Here is a 20,076-nt window from a genome sequence, read left to right as displayed (position 1 = left end):
GGGGGAACTCATCATTTGTGAATTTCCTCCCAACTTGTGTTGTGAGTTTTTTTAGTGATGCAGTGATCAGTTCTCCAGCCAGAGGTCCAGCTTGATGGACAATTGGGCTTTCAGTCAGTTGAGGAGTTAGTCACTGACTAACAGCGGAAGATCGGTCCATGCCAGAATGATCAGGTTTCAATCTGAGAACATAGGGAGCTGCCAACCCTGGGTTTGGGGTTGAGCCAGGAGTGATGGAGGGTGTTGACCTCATGGTTTGGAGGGGATGTAGTGTGAGAAAGAGGATCGGGCTTGACTCTGGATGGGAGGTTGGGAGGAAAATAAAATTGAGACTTGATTTGGCTTGTGAGGTGAATGAACATCATTTGGCTGAATTTCATTTATGTTCAAAGCTACAATATGCCTCCTTGAATTGGGTTGGTTGCCCCGCCCATGTTCTGGCTTCCGTTAAAACAGGAAATGGGCAGATTTGGGTTGAGAAGCGGATTGTTTTCTGACTTTAACCTGTCTTTTTTTTCAGTTACAATTTCCCCCAGTCTTACAAATGCATTGCAGCCTTTTCCTGCCATGATTTTTAAAATGGCTTTTTAAAAAATATATATCTGTTTCCAAAGTTTTTGTACAGTCCAACCGCTTGTGGAAAAGTTTATTAATGCACCAACTAACAGTGAGACTGCATTGTCTAGGTATTAACTGTAGTAAGCTGAGCTGATCAGTATTTTGTTTGCAGATGTCCCACTTTGTTAGTGGTTGGAGATGCTTCACCTGCAGTGGATGCTGTGGTATGTTGAGATTTACTATTTGGATTGTATAAATTGCTGTTCAAACTTCCACTTTAGAAAAAAAGGTAGCTGCTTATTGAGGACATGGCAACCATGGTGTCCATCTAAGCTTTTGCTTAACTTATCTTGTGTTAACAACCCTTGCCTTGTATAATCACAAAATGGAAGCTGCAATTTAATTTTGCGTTTGAGTAGTATGGAGTGCTAGGAATCCTAGTGACTGGCACATTTGAGTTAAATTAAATTGGATAGTTTTCTAAAGTTTTGCACCACTTCCACCATTCAGATATCTCTGTGGCTAAGAAACTGAAATGGGTTCCACTCCCTGGTGCTGATATATACTTCATCTCCTTAAGTTATCAAAACAATAAACGCCTAAAATAATTCTGAATGGATAATGCACGGTCTGGTTTTCTTAGAACCTATACTGAAGTTCAGTGGTTTTAATTACATTTTACTACCCCTGCTGGAATAATAGACCAAAGTGACCTGACTGCTCATGCCCCAGCATATAACGACTTTATTTGCAGTACAGTTAATCTGCAACAAAAATATCTATATCCTTTAAAGATTACAATGTTTGGAAATCAATGCTGTAGGGACTAAAATAATACTTGTCATAATGGTAGTGCCCTTTGGATCCAGATCCACACCTTCACCAAAAACCAATCCTTGGACCACACCCTATATGTGTACCACGTTTTGTTGAAATCTGACCATCAGTTTGAGATATTATTGAGAAACCGACTAACAAAAACAGTACCTCTGCCACTAAAAGTGGATGAAGGTAGTAAGAGTTACTGACTGCATGTTGCCTGAATTGTTTGCATCTGCAGCCACGATTAGCACTAGTATTTGATGAACATATGCCAGTTAAAATGTTGGATATCTCTACTCAAATTGATTTTTACAATGATCTTAGTCTGCACACACTGACTTGATTACAATGCTCAGCACTTGATTTAGTCATGAGAATAAAAAAAAATTAAATGTAACACTTTGTTAACACTACACCAGCAACTAAAAAATGTAAGCATGTATATCCAGAGCTGCCAAAAAGGTCCAAAATGTTTGGATTTATAAACCGCTATATTGAATGAAATTAGAATGGTGCATGCCGACTAATATAAAGTGGAATAACACTTGAAGGAGGTCTGCAATAAAAATTAATGGGGTGCTCAGCAACACAGACCAGGGAAGATTAGTTCCTCTGGTTTTAAGTGTATTCATAATAGACGACAAAGCTAGAAAAAAAATGAAATTAATTCCGTCGTCTTCACCTTTCCACTGGAAGTGGATGCTTGATTATATATGATACAATCAAGTTTGCAGTAATGGTTCCATCCAGCACATACAGTGCAGGCTCACTTCTAATTCATTTCTGGGATTTGGGCATTGCTGGTTGTCCTTGAGCAGCTGGTGGTGAGCTGCCTTCTGAACCTCTAGTACATGTGGTGTAGGTATAATCAGTGCTGTTAGGAAGGCAGTTCCAGGATTTTGGCCCAGTGACAGTGAAGGAACAGCAATCTAGTTCAAAGTCAGAATGGTGTGTGGCTTGGAGGGGAACTCGTAGGCATGACGATTGGTCACTCTGAGGCATCAGATACCATTGTTCATGAATAAATTTCATCACCAGCCAGGTGTCAGAAGGTGCTGAAAAACAGCATGAGTTGGCCTGATACCTGAAGCCAACTGTTGGCATAGAATCATGGAACAATTACGGAACAGAAGGAGGCTATTCAGCCTGTCGCGTCCTTGCTGATTCTCTGCAAGAGAAACTCAGCTAGTCCTTTGCCCTTTTGCCATCGTCCTTCAAATATTTCCACTTCAGGTGCTTATCCCATTTCCTTTGAAATCCCCAATTGTATCTACGCACCACCACCACCACCCCCACCGCCCCCCCCCCCCTCCCCCACCATCAAAACCCGGTCACAGATTCAAAGTGTCTCTTACTTTTATTTCATAAAAGTTAATAGCTGGCACAATTTCAGGCTTGAATTTGATTACTTGAGTAAGCCACTAGAGCATGTGTACATACCATCAGTGGAAATGCAAGACCTCCATTTCTTGAGGGGAGACAGTTGACAAGAAACTATTGCCTTGTATCGAATTGCATTTAAATTGTGTTGCAACATGCAGTCTAGGTATAATCCTGTCATTGCACAAAACAGCTTCTCTATCAAAATAGGAATTGGAACAAGTTCAGATTGTATAAGATCTGTTTATTTTAAGCTTCGGCTCACTTGGATTTTTGGTTAAGTGATTAGCTTCATAATCATGAAAAAGTGCTTTGCTGAAAATGTTGATATTTCTTTCAGGTTGACTGTAATACTAAACTTGATCCAACAAAGACTACTCTGCTAAAGGTAATGTAACATAACTGCAAAAAGGCAAAATGTTGGTATAAATGGAATTGATTTCAGGTGGCTTAACCTTTCAGTGTTAGCAAAAGGCAAGTTTACAGGAAGGCACTGTTTGCAGTTTGAACCAGAACGTGTATGAATCCTAGAAGTTTGAGGGGGGATAAAAGTCAATCATTCTTAAGGTATTACGCTGGTCTCTTTTCTTAACATGGTAAATGCAGCTTTTGTGCTGGCCTCCAAACCAGAACAAATTTAGTTTCTCTCTTTAGAGAGAATTATATAAAATAAGATAAATAGGGACACTTTTAGAAATGCTGAAAGCACAGGTTCTTGCAAATGGTGGTTGGTGAAGAATTTTGGGATTGGGCCTAGTGCTTGACTGTAGGATGTTTTTCAGTTTTGACCGGGTCTAGGTGCAGTGCAATAATGTCAAACCTGAGACTTGGGTAGTGAACCTGCTCTGGCAGATTGCTTCATTGTGACCTATTTGACCAACTATTTAGGTTTAGAAGTCCCTGTTAATGAGCTTTACTATCCAGTTGTGCAACTTCTCTTGGTAATATTTTCAGTTCTTATATGCTTGTGCTACTAACTCAATTTTCTTTAAAAGAAATAAGCACTCAGAATCTTATCTCATAACAACAAGGTACAGGATTTCCTAAAAGTTAAACTTCACAGGCTTTGTTTTTCACTGGGGGTGGGGGAGGGTGTGGTTTGTTTCAAGTGTTTGTATAACTGTAGGAAAATGGATGTCATGTATGGACACAAACATTTAATGTGTGGCTTAAACCAATAAATCTACAGTTCATCATTAACAAGTAAATAGCTTTTGAGTTATTATGCAAGTAACAGCCCATTGGTGTTTGGGAATACTAGTAATTGACAGTGTACAGCATGAAGCTTTAATGCTGGCCACAGTATTCATGTTGGTGTTGTAAGAAATGTATCAAAGCTGAGAATTTGGAACTCATTAATGTTCCAGCACCAAATGAAAAACCTATTTGTGGTAGTCAACGATACCTTCATGACAATCAATGTAGGATGCCAAGAACTGCTTGAGGGTATTTGCTCCTGTGCACTATATGCAATACTCTGGGCAACATGTAGCCCAGACAAGTGATTTTTGTTTTTTTCCCCAGATTTGGGGCAGAATTTTGCCCTTGATGGGCGGGCGGGCCCCACCGGTTCGGCAGTGGGCGGGCAGCCAATCGCCGCTGCCGAAACGGGCCCCGCTGCCATTTTAAGTGGGCGGGCCAATTAAGGTCCGCCTGACAGGAAGTGCTTTGTGCTTCCTGTGCGGGTAGGGGCGGGATTCCTTAACTGCCAGAGTGCGCTCTTTCGCACATGCGTGCGAAAGAGCGCACATCTCCCTGAGACTAAGTGCTGCCTCAGGGAGAGCGCTGACAGTGGTTGAAAGTTTAAAAATAGAAAAATAAAAAAATTAACATGTCCCCCTCATGTGAAAATGTCACACAACATGGAACATGTTAATAAATATCACAAACTTTATTAAAGCTTCTGAAAACCGACATGAAACCTCATCCTGCAAGTGGATAAGGTTTCTTGTTTTTTTAGAAGCCCGCTGGGGCTCCTGGCTTGCCCACCAACCTTAAGGTTGGACGGGCACGGCCTTTAATTGATTTAACTACCCTGTCAGTGGCCTCCATTTGCCATTGACAGGCCGGCGGGTGGACAGCTGATCGCGCTGTCCCCCCACCTTCCTGAATATTTAAATGGGGTGGGATAACGTCGGGGGTTCGCACGTTGGCGAGCGGGCCCTGCCCCCAGCTTGCCAACGGAAAAATTCTGCCCTTGGTTTTCTACGAAAAGAACCAAAGCTAGAATGCCTGACTAACTTCCTATTAGATTCCTGAGTTATTCTAGTTGCTAGATTTTTTTCACTTTAAGATGAAACCTAATCTATTGAAAGTGCACATATTGTCCTTACTGTGTTGTGCTAAAAGTTGGTTGGTATTGCTGTGGAAGCAGTGCTGAAAGAGGAATATAATACTATATAAAACTTCCAAGCTGCATGTAACTGGGAGCTTTGAAATGCACAATAATAAGGTAACTTAGAAATGCAGATTGAGAGAGTAGGACTTTGTACCCTGTTTAAAATGGGGGTGACAGAGTGGGATAAGTTATTAAAGGGTAAATATTGGCCAAGGCACCAGAAGAACTCCCCTGCTGCCCTTGGAACAGTGCGATGTATATTTTTGCTTTGTTGTATGTATGTATGTATATATGTATGTATAATGTGCAGTTTTTGTCTGTCCGATTGGACAGTGGGTTGATTTGGTGGGCATAGCCTGGTGCTTGTGGAGGCACATGGGGCACACCGACTGCAACATGATGAACGAGTGGCTGCCAATGGTTGGTGGCAGTGGGGGAGAAGCGGTGATTTTAGTTGAGAAAAAGAAAATGGAAGTTAAATAAAAGGGAGAAGGAAAAATGCATGGGAGGTTTGGAAGAAGATGGAGGATGGCACATGGATGATATGAGGGAAATGAAAGGATTGGGATGAGTGGTGTGGGAGGGAGGGAATGGTACTAGAGGACTGGCTTGGGGTGGGGATAAATGAGATGATAGAGTTGGTTAAGCGCACTAATTTGATTGCAGATATTTTACGGGTATATCTGCCTGAGCTTTAATGCCTGAAAGACTAAAGTCTATTTGATGTCTTTTATGCTCAAATCTTTCTTTAAAGCCAGGGGGTGCTGTCAGTAAATAGTGGGTGAACTGCTGCTTTGCATAGGTCCCACAATTTTCTGTTTGGAGAAAATTGTTGGATTTAATTCCCCAAATGTCAAAAGAATTCCATCTAGTGAAACTAGAATTTGGTTTACTCAATTTTAGTAAATCAGTCGCTCTTTTGAAGGTATATACAGTCAATGGCCTGGATTTTCAGTTGTAATGATAGTTAACCTGTTGGTGTTTGCCATATTTCTGTGAAATTAACAAACCTCTGACATCCACATGTATGCAGGTAAATGCAGAGATCCAGATGTTGCTGTCACTGATTCCTTACTCCTCCACAGGGTACACCACTAAATTCCCTGCAGATTGAAATTAATGAATTGAAAGTTTTTTTTGAGAAAATAATAGAATAATGAAGTTATGCCTTTTTGAATAAAGTAACTGAGTTTTAAGCCATAAGTATACAATCAACCTCTATAGCCCTGAAAAACTTAGCAAATTATCTGTTCCATGATCAATGTTACATAGATTTTTAAAACTTAAATTTTAACTTGATATTTCAGCTACCTTAACGCCCTATGCATGCCCCAATTTTGATTTTTAGTTTCCTCTGTAAAATTGTGAAAAGTGAATGATAAAAGCGGTGTTACTTCCTAGTTTGTTCCCAGGGAATTCTTCCATACGATAGGCTGTGTAGCCAATCTGTTTGACATTTGTCAACAGTGTCATTATTGATTTCTGTCTAGCTTGTGCCTAAATGAAATTAATGCTGTGTCACAGAACTCACTAGATCTTTGTGGACTGTTTTTTTCAAGATCAGTAATGTGTACTGTCATGTCGCTGCTGACCACAAAACCTGAACCTCTGATTTGCTCAGGACAGTGTAATGGACATTTTTGACTATTGATTAAAAGTCACTTGTACATTTCTTATTTCAGTAGTTTCAAGTCCATGCTAACTTTAAAAAAGGCTGCTGGAGGTGTTCTTTGGAACTGAGCATCTGGGCTATTTTCATTAGATTCTGTGGGTTTATTGGTGTAAAACAAAATCTCTTGAGCTGGGTAGTTTTCAGACAGCACATTTTATATAAGATTTGCAATGATCATTTAAAACTTATTCTGATTCAGTGAGTATCTTTAGATACTTATAAAAACAAAAAACTGCGGATGCTGGAAATCCAGAACAAAAACAGGATTACCTGGAAAAACTCAGTAGGTCTGGCAGCATCGGCGGAGAAGTGGGGGCGGGGGGGCGGTGTGGTTGTAGGGACACTTGTCCCTACAGCCACACCCCCCCCCACTTCTCTCCCCCCTACTGCTCCCCCCCCCCCCACCTTAAACCAGCTTATATTTCACCCCTTTCCTAATATTCAGTCAGTTCAGTTGAAGGGTCATGAAGACTCGAAACGTCAACTCTTTTCTTCTCCGCCGATGCTGCCAGACCTGCTGAGTTTTTCCAGGTAATTCCATCTTTAGGTACTTATTTGGATGCCAGAACACTACTGTTTGGCCATATTGAGCTGTAGATGTAGAAGTAACAATCACAAGCTCTAGCACAGCTATCATATTTCCATTCTAATGTCAAGTGGATTGAGGTTAATAAAATCAATATGGACTCAATACTGAAGGTTAACAGTAGTTGAATGCTGAAATATCCTCTATAGACCTTAAGGTGGTACATGTTCTCTGCGAGTCTTCTATCAAACAACAAGCACCTTTTTTATGCATCAGAGATGGATATTAACATCTTCTACAAGAACCTCAAAATATATCCTGTGCACTTTACTGCCAGAATGCATTTGCTTGTCTCTGCAAAGGAAAAGTGAAATATCAATCGTTGTGAACAATCTTGTGAAGTACTAAGGACTACTTATTAATGCTCATCAAAAGTAGTTGAGTACTTCTAATAGCATATTCAACTGTTTATCAAGGACTAAAGGAACCATTAAAAATGGACTGTACATTTCCACAATTTAGATGTAAGATTTTCACTTTAACGATTCTCTCCTTTGATTTGAAATAGATGTCTGACTGTGGAGGACTGCCACAAATTGTTCAGGTATATTTGAAACTTATGTAAAATATACTGTTTAACATAGCTGATTTAACAGTTTTTTAAAAGGAGTTATCCCTCCATGGCCTCAACCTTGCCTTCTCTAATCTCCTCCAGCCCTACAACCTTTCAAGATATCCCCACTTACCTTACTTCTGGCCTCCTTGAGCAACCCTCATTTTTAATGGTTTTGCCATTTGTGGCTGTGTTCAGTTACCTGGGCCCTGAGCTCTGGAATTTCTCCTCTAAAACTCTCCACCCCTCTTCCTCGCTTTCCTCTAAGATATTCTTTAAAATATATGATTACCCTAAGGTTGTGACTTGTAATGACCCTGAGAAATGCTTTAGGACATTTTATCACATTTAAAGGTGCTGCTAAGTACCTGTGTTATGTTAGTAGTGATGATGTTGTCTTTGCATTAGGACTCCATCTAAATGGAAGAACTGGCTTTATCTCCCATATTGACACTTCTAGGGGTACGGGCTTGGGTGGATTTGAATGGAGCAGAATTCTGAGCATTCTTGCACTTACAGCCACTTTGCATACATATGAGCTGAGCTAGAATCACACAGTGCAGAAGAGGCCCTTTGGCCCATTTGAGTCTGCACCAACATGTGAAAAACACCTGACCTACCCACCTAATCCCATTTACCAGCACTTGGTCCATAGCCTTGAATGTTATGACGTGCCAAGTGCTTATCCAGGTAATTTTTAAAGGATGTGAGGCAACCCACCTCCTCCACCCTCCCAGGCAGTGCACTCCAGACCGTCACCACCCTCTGGGTAAAAAAGCTTTTCTTCACATCTCTGCCACCCCTCCCCACCCCCCCAACCAAACCTCCTGCCCCTCACTTTGAACTTATGTCCCCTCGTGACTGACCTTTCAACTAAGGGGAACAGCTGCTCCTTATCCACTCCTCATAATCTTATACACCTCGATCAGGTTACCCCTCAACCTTCTCTGCTCCAACGAAAACAACCCAAGTCTATCCAACCTCTCTTCATAACTTAAATGTTTCATCCCAGGAAACATCCTGGTGAATCTCCTCTGCACCCCCTCCAGTGCAATCGCATTCTTCCTATAATGTGGAGACCAGAACTGCACACAATACTCCAGCTGTGGCCTCACCAAGGTTCTATACAACTCCAACATGACCTCCCTACTTCTGTAATCTATGCCTCAATTGATAAAGGCAAGTGTCCCATATATGCCTTTTTCACCACCCCACTAACATGCCCCTCTGCCTTCAGAGATCTATGGACACACATGCCAAGGTCCCTTTGTTCCTCAGAACTTCCTAGTGTCATGCCGTTCATTAAATGCTTCCTTCCTTCCAAAGTGTATCACCTCACACTTTTCAGGGTTAAATTCCATCTGCCACTTATCTGCCCATTTGATCATCCCGTCTATATCTTCCTGTAACCCAAGACACTCAACCTCACTGTTAACCACTCGGTCAATCTCAGCTATGAGCAGTAGTAGGCCATTCAGCCCTTCAATCCTGCCTTGCCATAGAATAAGATCATGGCTGATCTGATTGTAACCTTCAGCCTATCCCCAATAACCTTTTCATCCTCTTTTTCTCTCACCCTCTTGTTAATCAAGGATCTATTTAGCTCTGCCTTAAATATTCAAAGACCCTGCTTCCACTGCCATTTTTGAGGAAGTGTTCCAAAGACTAATGACCCTCTGAGAAGAAATTTCTCCTCACCTCTGTTTTAAATGAGCAGCCCCTTATTTTTAAACTGCGACCCCCTAGCTCTAGATTGTCCCACAAGAGGGAACATCTTGTCCACATCCACTCCATCAAGACCCCTGAGAATCTTGTTTTTCAATCAAGTCACCTCTTACATTTCTAAGCTCCAGTGGATACAAGTCCAACCTTTCCTCAAAAGACAACCCACCTATTCCTGGTATTTGCCTAGTAAACCTTCCAAATAAAAGACACATTATGTAAGCAGATGGATAATTTATAGAAGAAAATTTAAAATGCATTAAACGTTTCAGAACTTTCATTTTTGGTTTTCTTTTGCAGCCAGCAAAGCTTACAGAAGCTTTCAAATACTTTGTGCAAGGCATGGGCTACAGTAAGTAGAAAGCATTTACCTTAAATGGTTTGGTACAGTATTAACACTCGACCATTGTACCTTGTTAGCCATGCATTCTTTCATTTTCCCTGTTCTTTAATCGTAGTGCCTGCAGCCAGCATGACTCGTCTTATGAGATCCCGTTCAGCATCCGGATCCAGTGTAGTGTCCCTAGAGGGCAACAGGAGTCGAGCTCATACCGGGGAGGCATCAAAGTTTTATAGCCACCCAGCTACGGGGCTGAACCAAAACACCAATGCCAACTCGAATACTCATGTGGGAGCTGTTGAAAACTCTGGCCCTCAGTCAGCAGAAATTTCATGTTGAAAACCCCTCTTTCTACCTTAAAAAGTCAAAGCAAGTGTAAAGTTACCCTTTAAAGCATAAGTGTGAGCATAGCCTGAAGCTTTTTTAAAAAGGACATCAGGACTAAAAATGAATAAAGGTGCACAGACTAAAAATCTACTTCTATTTTGTGCATCCTCTCTTGCTGTTACTCTTCTAATTGTTGCCATAATTTGGAATCAAAGGGTCCATGCAAAATCTGAAGGTAAAACAAAACAAATGCTGTTTCTTTTTCTTGCACCTTTTCAGGGAGTAGTGCATTATGGGTAACAACATTTTGCAAGCATTACTTGCCCATGAGTCATATGAAGCTGGAGTTGAATGTTGAGATGTACATAGTTTGATTAATCTTCTTAAAAGTATTAAATCTTGTTGGTTTGTATAACTTTTTATCAAATTTCAGTTGGTTGTTTTTTCCCCCTTGACATTCTGTTGTTTTAAACCAGAAGCATTTACGTAGCTTTTTTAAAAAAAATTCCGGTTAAGTATATATGTAGGCTGATACTACTTCTTTGTATAACCCTGTCTTTTTCTGATCTGCATGAATTTGAGTAAGATTTTGATCCTTTTTCTAAAAAGTTAGGCTAAAAGTGCTTCCTGTATTTCCTGATTGTGTAACCTAATTAATCCAAAGTATGCATTTATATTGTACTACAGAAATTTGTATTTTTGAATTATTTTGTAAGTTTTCTTTGAAATGCGGCTGTTGTGCTTTTTGGGGAGAACTCTTCAGAAGAGCTCTAATGAAAATTGCACTCAAATCACTTCCTTTCAAATGATGACTGACATGGTGTAACTTTCCAGACTTCATGATTTTTCTTCAGCAGGAGATCTTTCAGGGCATTCATTTACTGTACATTGTCCTGAAATGTTTGGAAAGCAGCATTCTAGCAAGAGCTTTGTATCGTGAAAATATAGTACCTTATCAGCATTTGGCCTCATTTCTGTTTCTTAGCCCAAAAAAGCATCTTCCTTCCTTTCCCCACTCCCTACAGACTTGATCTTCAAGCGCATCTTAAATTCTATGCAATTTGTACCTTTTAAAGCACAGAAATAGGCCATTTGGCTCAGCAGGTTTATGCCTGTTTGTGCTCCACATGAGCCTCTTCCCACCTTATTTCATCTTGCCCCTATCAACTAAGTTGAATTTGGAAATTGTTTCTATCCACGTTAGCATTTTGAGGTTACTATTTAAACACAGGTTCTGTAATCAACCTAGATGCATTTCCTCAAAGGTGAAAAGCTTTCAGTACTTAATTTTTTTTAACAGATTTTAGATACTGTCTGAAAAATAGACTGTAATATCTAGGGTGCTGTCCCAGTGTGATCTCTTATTGTGGTGCCCGTAAACATACAAAAACACACCCCATTTAAACATTTACATTATAAAAGTTTGTTTCTACCCATTCCTGCTACACCATCAAAACCAGATTGTTCCTTGCAAGGTTGCCTCCAACCGGAAACTTGGTCATCGTAACATTGTATGGAAGTGCTGAATGAAACCTTTGCCAAGCAAAGGAAATGGATGTGTTACATCTGCCATTTCAATTTTGGCTCCCAGGAGGCTTGGACCCTTTTTCTCTACCATATACAGACAGCAATAAAATGACTAAATTGAGTATCAAATGCAGTGATTTTGTTTTTTTTGGGGGGCTGGGATGATGGTGAGAGGATGCCATTTTTGTCTTTTCCTTTAAGGCAAATAATGTTAACAGTTTTGGGCTATGTGTTTTGAGTCATGCTGATGTTCAGGGGCCAAGTTTTTGCTGTCTATTATTGAATGAGAATGGTTTCCTGTGATTCTCAACACCTATCTGTAGTTTGCAATTTAAATCAACAAATCCTAGTATTGGCTATGACTCTTTTTGATCCTGCAAATGATAATACTGAACAAATAGATTGAAATCAAAGTGTTTGAAAAGTTGACAGTGACATTTATATTTATTTTGAAAATAAACTTTTGAAACTTTACAAATTGCTTCTGAAACAAAACTTTGCTTTTTTATTTAATGTTCATACAGGTTAATGAATTGAGAGTTTTAAATGGGATTTAAGTGTATGAACACTGATTTTCAAGTTCTTCAACTACCATGAGCCATTAAGTCTCGGTAGACCAGGAGAAGGGACGATGACAATGACAATTCAATTAACTAGCACAAACTGTTCGATGAACCTGGTATACACTACTTAGCTACTTATTACCCAACCTGCTGAATCATATTGGGCAGAATTTAATGCCCTGTTCTCTTGAAGGTGAGTTCAGAGCCGTGGGAGCATGCAGGGCGGAGATTCTACCTCCCTCTGATTCTTTTTAAGGCTGCTGAAGGACAATCCTGCTTGGAGGCGAACTGAGGCTGCTGCCTCCTCTTCTGCACCCTCTGCCACTTAACTAGTGCACCCCTTTCTGGAATACCTGTCCTCCACTTGTCCACCCCAGTGCAATACCAACAGTGACCACCACTCCTTGTGGCGCTGCTGGTAATGGAGAACTGCTGGCAGCTCTCAGGGCAGGCTATCCATCCCACGCACAATAGCGCAGCAATTAAATGTCTCTGATGCTGCATGGAGCCCAAGTTGTAGGGTTCATGCTGCCAGTTAGGCATTTAGTACTGTCAGGACTCTCAGAGATCAGGTTGGTGGGTGGGTATGCCACCAGATTTCATTGAGGATACCTGGTTGGGTATGCCACCAGATTTCCCTTTTGACTACCTAGTTAGCACATTGTGCTATTGTGATGAGCAAATAGGATTCTGACCACATCAAAGGAATACTAGTTTCATGAAGCGGAAGTCTTGCTAATATAATTTGCTGGGTTTTTTTTTTCAAGGTGTGACAAAATGACCTTTATCAAGGGCTGAAAATAAAGTAGTTATCAATGTTTATTTTACAATGGATACATAATTGATTGACTGAAAATTTAAAGGGTACCCAGCACTCCAATGCCAATGTTTAAAATGGATAATTGCTTTATCTTGGGCAAAGAAGATGGCAATTTGCATAAAAGTTGCCTGTTTATACTGTTTTAAGCAACTAGAATTATATTTAAGATAAAGGTGGCTGGCAAAGACTGGAATTGTGACCTCTGGTCACCCTTTGAGAAGTTCTTCATTCTTACCCTGCCCTTCCTCAGCTACTTAATGTTCTTCCCTCCGTTATAAAAAGTCAGGCATTGGTGCTAACTGACCATTCCTCTGATAATGAAGCAGCCAATGGGCAGAATTTTGCCCTTGGGTGGGATGGTTGGGAAGCCAACCGCATCGTGATTTCACGCTGCTGGGCCAATTAAGGCCCACCCAATGTGAAACTTGAGCGGCAGCGCTGAGCACTGTCTGTTTGGGCTGGTGCGAGCTGGCCGAGTGTGAACTTCACGCGTGCGTGTGAGTGAGTGCTGCATAGTCTCCAAGGCACAAGAGCTGCCTCAAGGAGATGAAGAGATATTACATTTTATTTTCTTTATAAATCCTCCCCTCATGTAACATGAGCAGGGACATATTAATGCAAAATTAAAGTTTTTATTTGCTTTTGGATGAGGTTTCCAAAAAACGCGAAGGCCTCTTGGCCTTTTCCTCCATCCGCCAACCATTGGGTTGGATGGGCAGTGAAAAATTTACATTAATTGATAACCTAATGGCCTTAACAGGCCTTTTGTCAGCTAGCATGCTGCCTGCTTCAGCACACACCTGCCCACCGAAGTATTGCGCGGCTGTGCTCAATCAATGTCAACGGGCGTCATTTCACGCTCTAGAGGATCAGGCACCCACCCTCAGAGTGGAAATTTCTGCCCAATGTGAGTCTACTGAAAAGCTAACACCCAGACTTAAGCTGATGAGTATTGGCACAATTGGCAGATAAGTGCTCAGCAGAGACCATTTCCTCCAGCAAGTGAATCAACATTATCAACATTTTAGATATCACTATTAACCAGAAGCTGAATTGGTTCAGGAAGAATGAAATGAAATTTGCAAGGAGTGTATAAGGATTATATAAATCAACATAAAGTAGTTACAATTACATTAGGGAAAAGAGTAGACAGGAGCAATGTGACCTCTGAAACAGAACAATGACATTGTTCTCAAGGAAATGGTACATGTGCTGAATAATAGCTTTATGTCAGTATTTACAGTGGAGGAAGAGGCCAGTATACTAGGGGCAGAATTTTGCCCTTGATGGGCGGGCCCGACCGACTTGGCGGGCGGGCAGCCGATCGCTGCCACCGAAATGGGCCCTGCTGCCATTTTAAGTGGGAGGGCCAATTAAGGCCCACCCAACATGTCGCCCGATGGGAAGCATTATGCGCTTCCTGTGTGGGGGAGGGATATTCCCCAACTGCCAGAGTGCGCTCTTTCACGCTTGCGTGCAAAAGAGCGCACTTCTCCCTGAGGCAAAGTGCTGCCTCAGGGAGATCGCTGAAAACCAGTGAAACTTTAAAAACAGAAAAATGAAAAAATCATAAACATGTCCCCCTCGTGAAAATGTCACACAAGATGGGACATGTTAATACACAAAAACTTTATAACTATTTTTAAATTCCGATATCAAACCTCACCCCGTCACTGGACGAGGTTTGTAAAAAAAAAATCACTGCCCATTGAGCCGGTGCGCCAACCCGAAGTTTGCACGGGCTCCTCAAAATCCTGGTCGATTAGAGAGTTAATGGCCTTAACAAGGCCTTTAATTAATGGCGGGCACGCGACCCACTGCAGAGCGCACCCACCAACTGAAATATCGTCGGGACGCTCGTGCAATGTTTGCGCGCGACATTTTAAGTGTTGGCTGGCAGACTCTGCCACCTGAATGCCAGCCAGAAGATTCTGCCCTAGGTGTCTCAAGGGAATTGATTTTGAATTAAGGTCAGTGACTTAACAAAATTAGGCAAAATAACAGTACCTAAGAAAATTATGCTAAACAGTGGTAAACCCCCAGATCAAATGGTTTTCTTCCCAGGTGAGTAGGGGAAGTAGATGACCACAATGCAGTTGCCCTAACTCTAATCTTTCAAAATTCTCTCTATTTGAGAGTTAGTCCTTTAGATTGAAAAATGTCATATCACTCTGCTATTTAAGAAAGGCAAGAGATGGAAACCAAGGGGTTTTTTCCTTCTTTCATGGAATGTGGACATCACAGGCAAAGCCAGCATTTGTTGCCCATTCCTAATTATCCTGAATCGCTAATCCATTTTAGAGGGCAGTTAAGTGCCAAGAACACTGCTGTTCTAAAGTCACATGTAGACCTAACAGGGTAAAGATGGATATGTGGCTTTCTGTTCCATCATCTACTGATGACACACAGGTAACATTGTAAGCAATATGAATGGAAGCTTGATCTACATAGTGATCAATCAAGTAAATAGCCAAAACTGGCAGATGTGATGTCATCCACTTTGGACATAAATGGGTAGAAGAGGTTACTTTCTAAATGGTGAAAAGTGAGAAACAGTGGGGTTCTAAAGAGTCTTGGGCACCAGGTATAGAGATCATCAAATTGGAAGAATGTATTAACTTTGGAGGGAATGCAGCATGTATTAACCAGAATGGTACCATGGATGGGCTTGGCAATGAGCATCACTAACAAGAGAGACTATCTCCCCTTGACATTCAATGACGTTACCATTGCTGAATCATGCACCATCAACATCCTAGGGATTACTGTTGATCAGAAACTCAACTGGACTGGTCACACAAATGCTGTGGCTGCAAGAACAAGTTGATGGCTGTGGATTCTGTGGTTAGTGCCTCACTTCTTGACTCCCCAAAGCCTATTGACCATCTACAAGACATAAGTCAGGAGTGTGATGGAATAATCTCCGTTTGCCTGGATGAGTAAAACTCCAACACTCAAGAAGCTCAACACAATCCAGGACAAAGCAGCCAGCTTGATCAGCACTCATTCACCACAGGTGCAGTGAGATTGGTGTATATCTTCAAGATGCACTGCAGCAACTTGCTTCCTTTGACAGCACCTGCCAAACCCATGACATGTATCACTTGAGCAAAGGTAGCAAATGTGTGGGAAAACCACTGCCTACAAGTTTCCTTCCAAGCCACATACCACCCTGACTTGGACTATATCCTCCGCTGTCGTGTCCTAACAGCATGGTGGGAATACCTAGTTCAGCAGTTCAAGAATGTGGCTCACCACCACCACCTAAAGGCAGGGATGGGCAACAAATGCTGGCCTTGTCAGTAATGTTCACATCCCGTGAAAGAATTTTAAAAAAAATTCCAAAGGTTAATTTACAAGGAGAGATTACACAATGATTGTATTACTTGTAATTTAGAAGGTTATGGGAGATTTGATCGAAGTTTTCAAGATATTAAAGGAATCAGTAAATAGGGCGAAACTTTCTGTGGTTGGGAGTCTAGGGTAAGGCTGCGTAGTCTAAAATTAAAGCCAGTCCTTTTAGAAGTGAAATTAGGAAACACTTCTAAAGGCAAAGGGTTGCAGAATTTTGGAACTCTTCTGAAAATGGCAATTGATGCTAGATCGATTGATTAACAATTAAACCCAGTTTTAAAATTAACAAAGTTATTAAGGGATACGGGCAAAAAGGCAGCCATAGAATCATAGAATAATTACAAAACAGTAGGAGACCATTTAGCCCATAGTGTCCATGTAACAAGCACCACAGTAGCACCACAGCTAGACCCACTCCCCTGCCTTCTCCCCCCTGCCTTCTCCCCATAGCCTTGTAAATGTTTTTGCCCTTCAGATAATTATCCAATTGTCCTTTGAAAATCACCGTTGTATCTGCCTCCACCACACATTCAGGCAGTGCATCTCAGCTTATGGTCAATGATGAAGGCTTAAGGCCGAGGCATTTTTTATTGCCCAACCCTAATTGTTCTTAAGAAGGTGGTCGTGAGCTGCTTTCATGAACCATTGCAGTCCATGTGATGTAGGTACACCCATAGTGCAGTTTGGGAGGGAGTTCCAGGATTTTGACCCAGCGACAGTGAACAAATGGCGATGTAGTTCCAAGTCAGGATATTGTGTGGCTTGGAGGGGAACATGCAGGTGGTGGTGTACCCCATGCATTCTCTGCCCTTGTCCTTCTAGTTGGTGGAGGTCACAGGTTTGGAAGGTGCTGTCAAAGGAACCTTGGCGAGTTGTTGCAGTGCATCTTGTAGATGTACACATACTGCTGCCATTGGTGGTAGAGGGAGTGCCAATGAAATATGTTGCTTTGTTCTGGATGGTGTCGAACTTCTTGAGTGTTGATGGAGCTGCACTCATCCAGGCAAGTGGAGAAGATTCCATCACATTCCTGACTTGTGCCTTGTAGCTCTTGGACAGGCTTTGGCGAGTCAGAAAGTGTGTTACTCAGTGCAGAATTCACAGCCTCTCACCTGTTCTTATAACCACAGCATTTATATGGCTGCTTCAGTTCAGTTTCTGGTCAATATGCAGAAATGACACTCACCAGGTTCCATTTATGAGCAGGAACTTTGTTACAATGCTTTTAAAATGTCTATAGTTTCATGCATGCTGCCTGTTTTCAGTTGCTCTGTAACCAAACCTACAGTCTTGACTCATAGCCCACTTCACAGCGAACAGTCTACAGGCACACATAATCAAAATCCGAACAATTGAACACAACAGTATGCTTTTCAAATTTGGCTGCCCTCAGAAATTTGTTGCCACAATGACATGCAAGCCATGATCCTCAGCAATAGAATAACCACAGACCCTATCTTAGTGAACACTGGGGTCAAACAAGACTGTATCATTGCACCAACACCCTTCTCCATCTTACTGCACCTCACCTCCAGCATATTACCCACAGGTATGGAGTTAATTTGCAGAATAAACAGGAAACTTCAACATACACCATCTTCAATCCAAAACCAAAATCACTCCAATCTCAGTCATTGATTTTCAGTTTGCAGCTGATGCTTATGTGTGCGCTCACTCAGAAACTGAGTTCCAGGTCATTGTTAACTCCTTCTCCAAAGCATCTGAGAAAATAGGCTTTCTCTAAACACCCATTAAATCAAGGTAAGTCCTTTTCTAACCAGCTCCCACAGCATGAAGCCTCCCTCATTGATTATTGAAATTTGACCAGTTGAGGGCAGAGGTACATGCCATATGTGGAGACTGACAATCAAGCTCTGCTGGATTTGCTTGTGGCCTGGTAGGGGAACTGGGTCGCGCATTCAAAGGCACTTAGTGCCTGATGGTGAGACCTGACGTTGGAAGGGAGGAGCCTGTTGAGATCCACCCAGCTGTGCTTTCCCTGTCCTCCACCTCACTGGCGACCCCTCCCTGCAACCTCCATCCCACCATCACTTACCTTTCTTCAGGGATCCAATAATGATCCCTGGTAAAGGCCCAAGTGCATTACCAGCAGCAGCCACCACTCCTGGTGGCACTGCCAGTAATGCAAAAGTGCCAGTCTCCGATTGGCTGACAGCTCCCTGGGCGGGATTTTCACCCCAGTGAGGCAAATTCTGAAACGAAATTGTCCCCATGGAGCCAGGAGCCCCAGCAGCAGTGTTCCTGCTTCCAGTTGGGGCTTAATTCCCTCAATGTTCCCAGAGGTCAGGTCAGCGGATGTCCCACCAGTTTTGTTGGCAGACATGGACCCCTTGCTGTCCTCATTAAATTCTACCCCTTACCTCTAGTCCCTTGACCAGTGGGAAGTGTACATTCCTTTCTCATTGTATTCAACTACCCTGCTGAAAGTCAACCGAAAGTTCAAAGCCTGAAACTCTCATCTCTGCTTTCTGGGATTGTCTGGAATAGGATTCAAACCCTTAAATTTCCAACTGAGAAGATGAAAATATTACAATAGAGCTAAGTTTCACTTCACAGCGCTAACCATCTAAACGTTCACGGAATACAGACACCGACACAACTAAAATAGAAACAGAAGGAGAAGCACAGAGACATCTTTTGGTTATCTCCACCTATCACTGGCCCTCTATCCAGTTCTACTTGTCCCACCAACCCCCCTCCCAACCCTCGCCTTAAACTAGCTTATATTTCACCTCTCTTCTATTTTTACTTAGTTGTGTTGAAGAGTCATTCGGACTCAAAATGTTAACTGTGCTCCTCTCCGCAGATGCTGCCAGACCTGCTGAGTTTTTCCAGGTATTTTTGTTTTTGTTTAGCACAGAGACTAGCATAGTTACCATAAATATCATTTATTCAGTTTATCTATTAAAATTTAGTTGATTATTAAAGCCTGAAGTGAGATCTGCTGTTGCATGGCTGCTTTCCAAAGCAATGGGACATCCTTTGGTTGTATGAAATACATAAAGCACCCAAAAAAAATTTCTGCCTCTGGGCTGGTATCAAAATATCAAAACTTACCTAGATTGTGGAACCAATGAATGTACTTTCAAATTGTAAGTAGTTAATAATTATCCTATGAAAGTAATCTAGAACACAGAAATTGAAACTTCCATGATATGAACAAAATAACAATTCCAGGCCATAGCATCAGAGCAACATTCTGCCCATCAAGTCCATCCCAGCTCTCTGGGGAACAATTCCATCAGTCTCATTCACCCATTCCATCCCTTTACCCATGCAAGTTTATTTCCTTCATTTGAAATTATTGATTGCCTCCATTTCCACCACCCTCAAAGGTGGCAAGTTCCAAGTCATGACCACTGCTGCATAGAAATGCTCCTCACAGCGTGCCCTGCATCTCTTGCCCAATCCCTAAAAATCTGTGTCTCCTAAACCTTTCATCATCTTGTGCAACTCTATCAAATCTTCACTCAATCTCCTTGACTCCAAAGAT

General features: G+C 41.7%; 1 protein-coding gene across 3 annotated transcripts in view; it reads left to right on the top strand.

Moving 5' to 3' along the window:
• LOC121279069 (protein NDRG1-like) overlaps nucleotides 1-12,299 on the top strand; it is a 93,575-nt gene extending 81,276 nt beyond the window's left edge. For all 3 annotated transcript variants that reach the window (XM_041189955.1, XM_041189954.1, XM_041189956.1), the window contains 5 exons: nucleotides 731-782; nucleotides 3,101-3,148; nucleotides 7,865-7,900; nucleotides 9,932-9,983; nucleotides 10,090-12,299. In XM_041189955.1, the coding sequence (XP_041045889.1) occupies nucleotides 731-782; nucleotides 3,101-3,148; nucleotides 7,865-7,900; nucleotides 9,932-9,983; nucleotides 10,090-10,310 (409 nt within the window). In that variant the 3' untranslated portion in view covers nucleotides 10,311-12,299. The remainder of the gene's footprint in view (nucleotides 1-730; nucleotides 783-3,100; nucleotides 3,149-7,864; nucleotides 7,901-9,931; nucleotides 9,984-10,089) is intronic.
• Nucleotides 12,300-20,076: the final 7,777 nt, after the last annotated feature.

This window comes from Carcharodon carcharias, chromosome 6, assembly GCF_017639515.1.
Source record: "Carcharodon carcharias isolate sCarCar2 chromosome 6, sCarCar2.pri, whole genome shotgun sequence".
Lineage (NCBI taxonomy): Eukaryota > Metazoa > Chordata > Chondrichthyes > Lamniformes > Lamnidae > Carcharodon > Carcharodon carcharias.
Note: the sequence above shows the minus strand (reverse complement) of the source record. Positions and strands in the feature narration are given on the sequence as shown.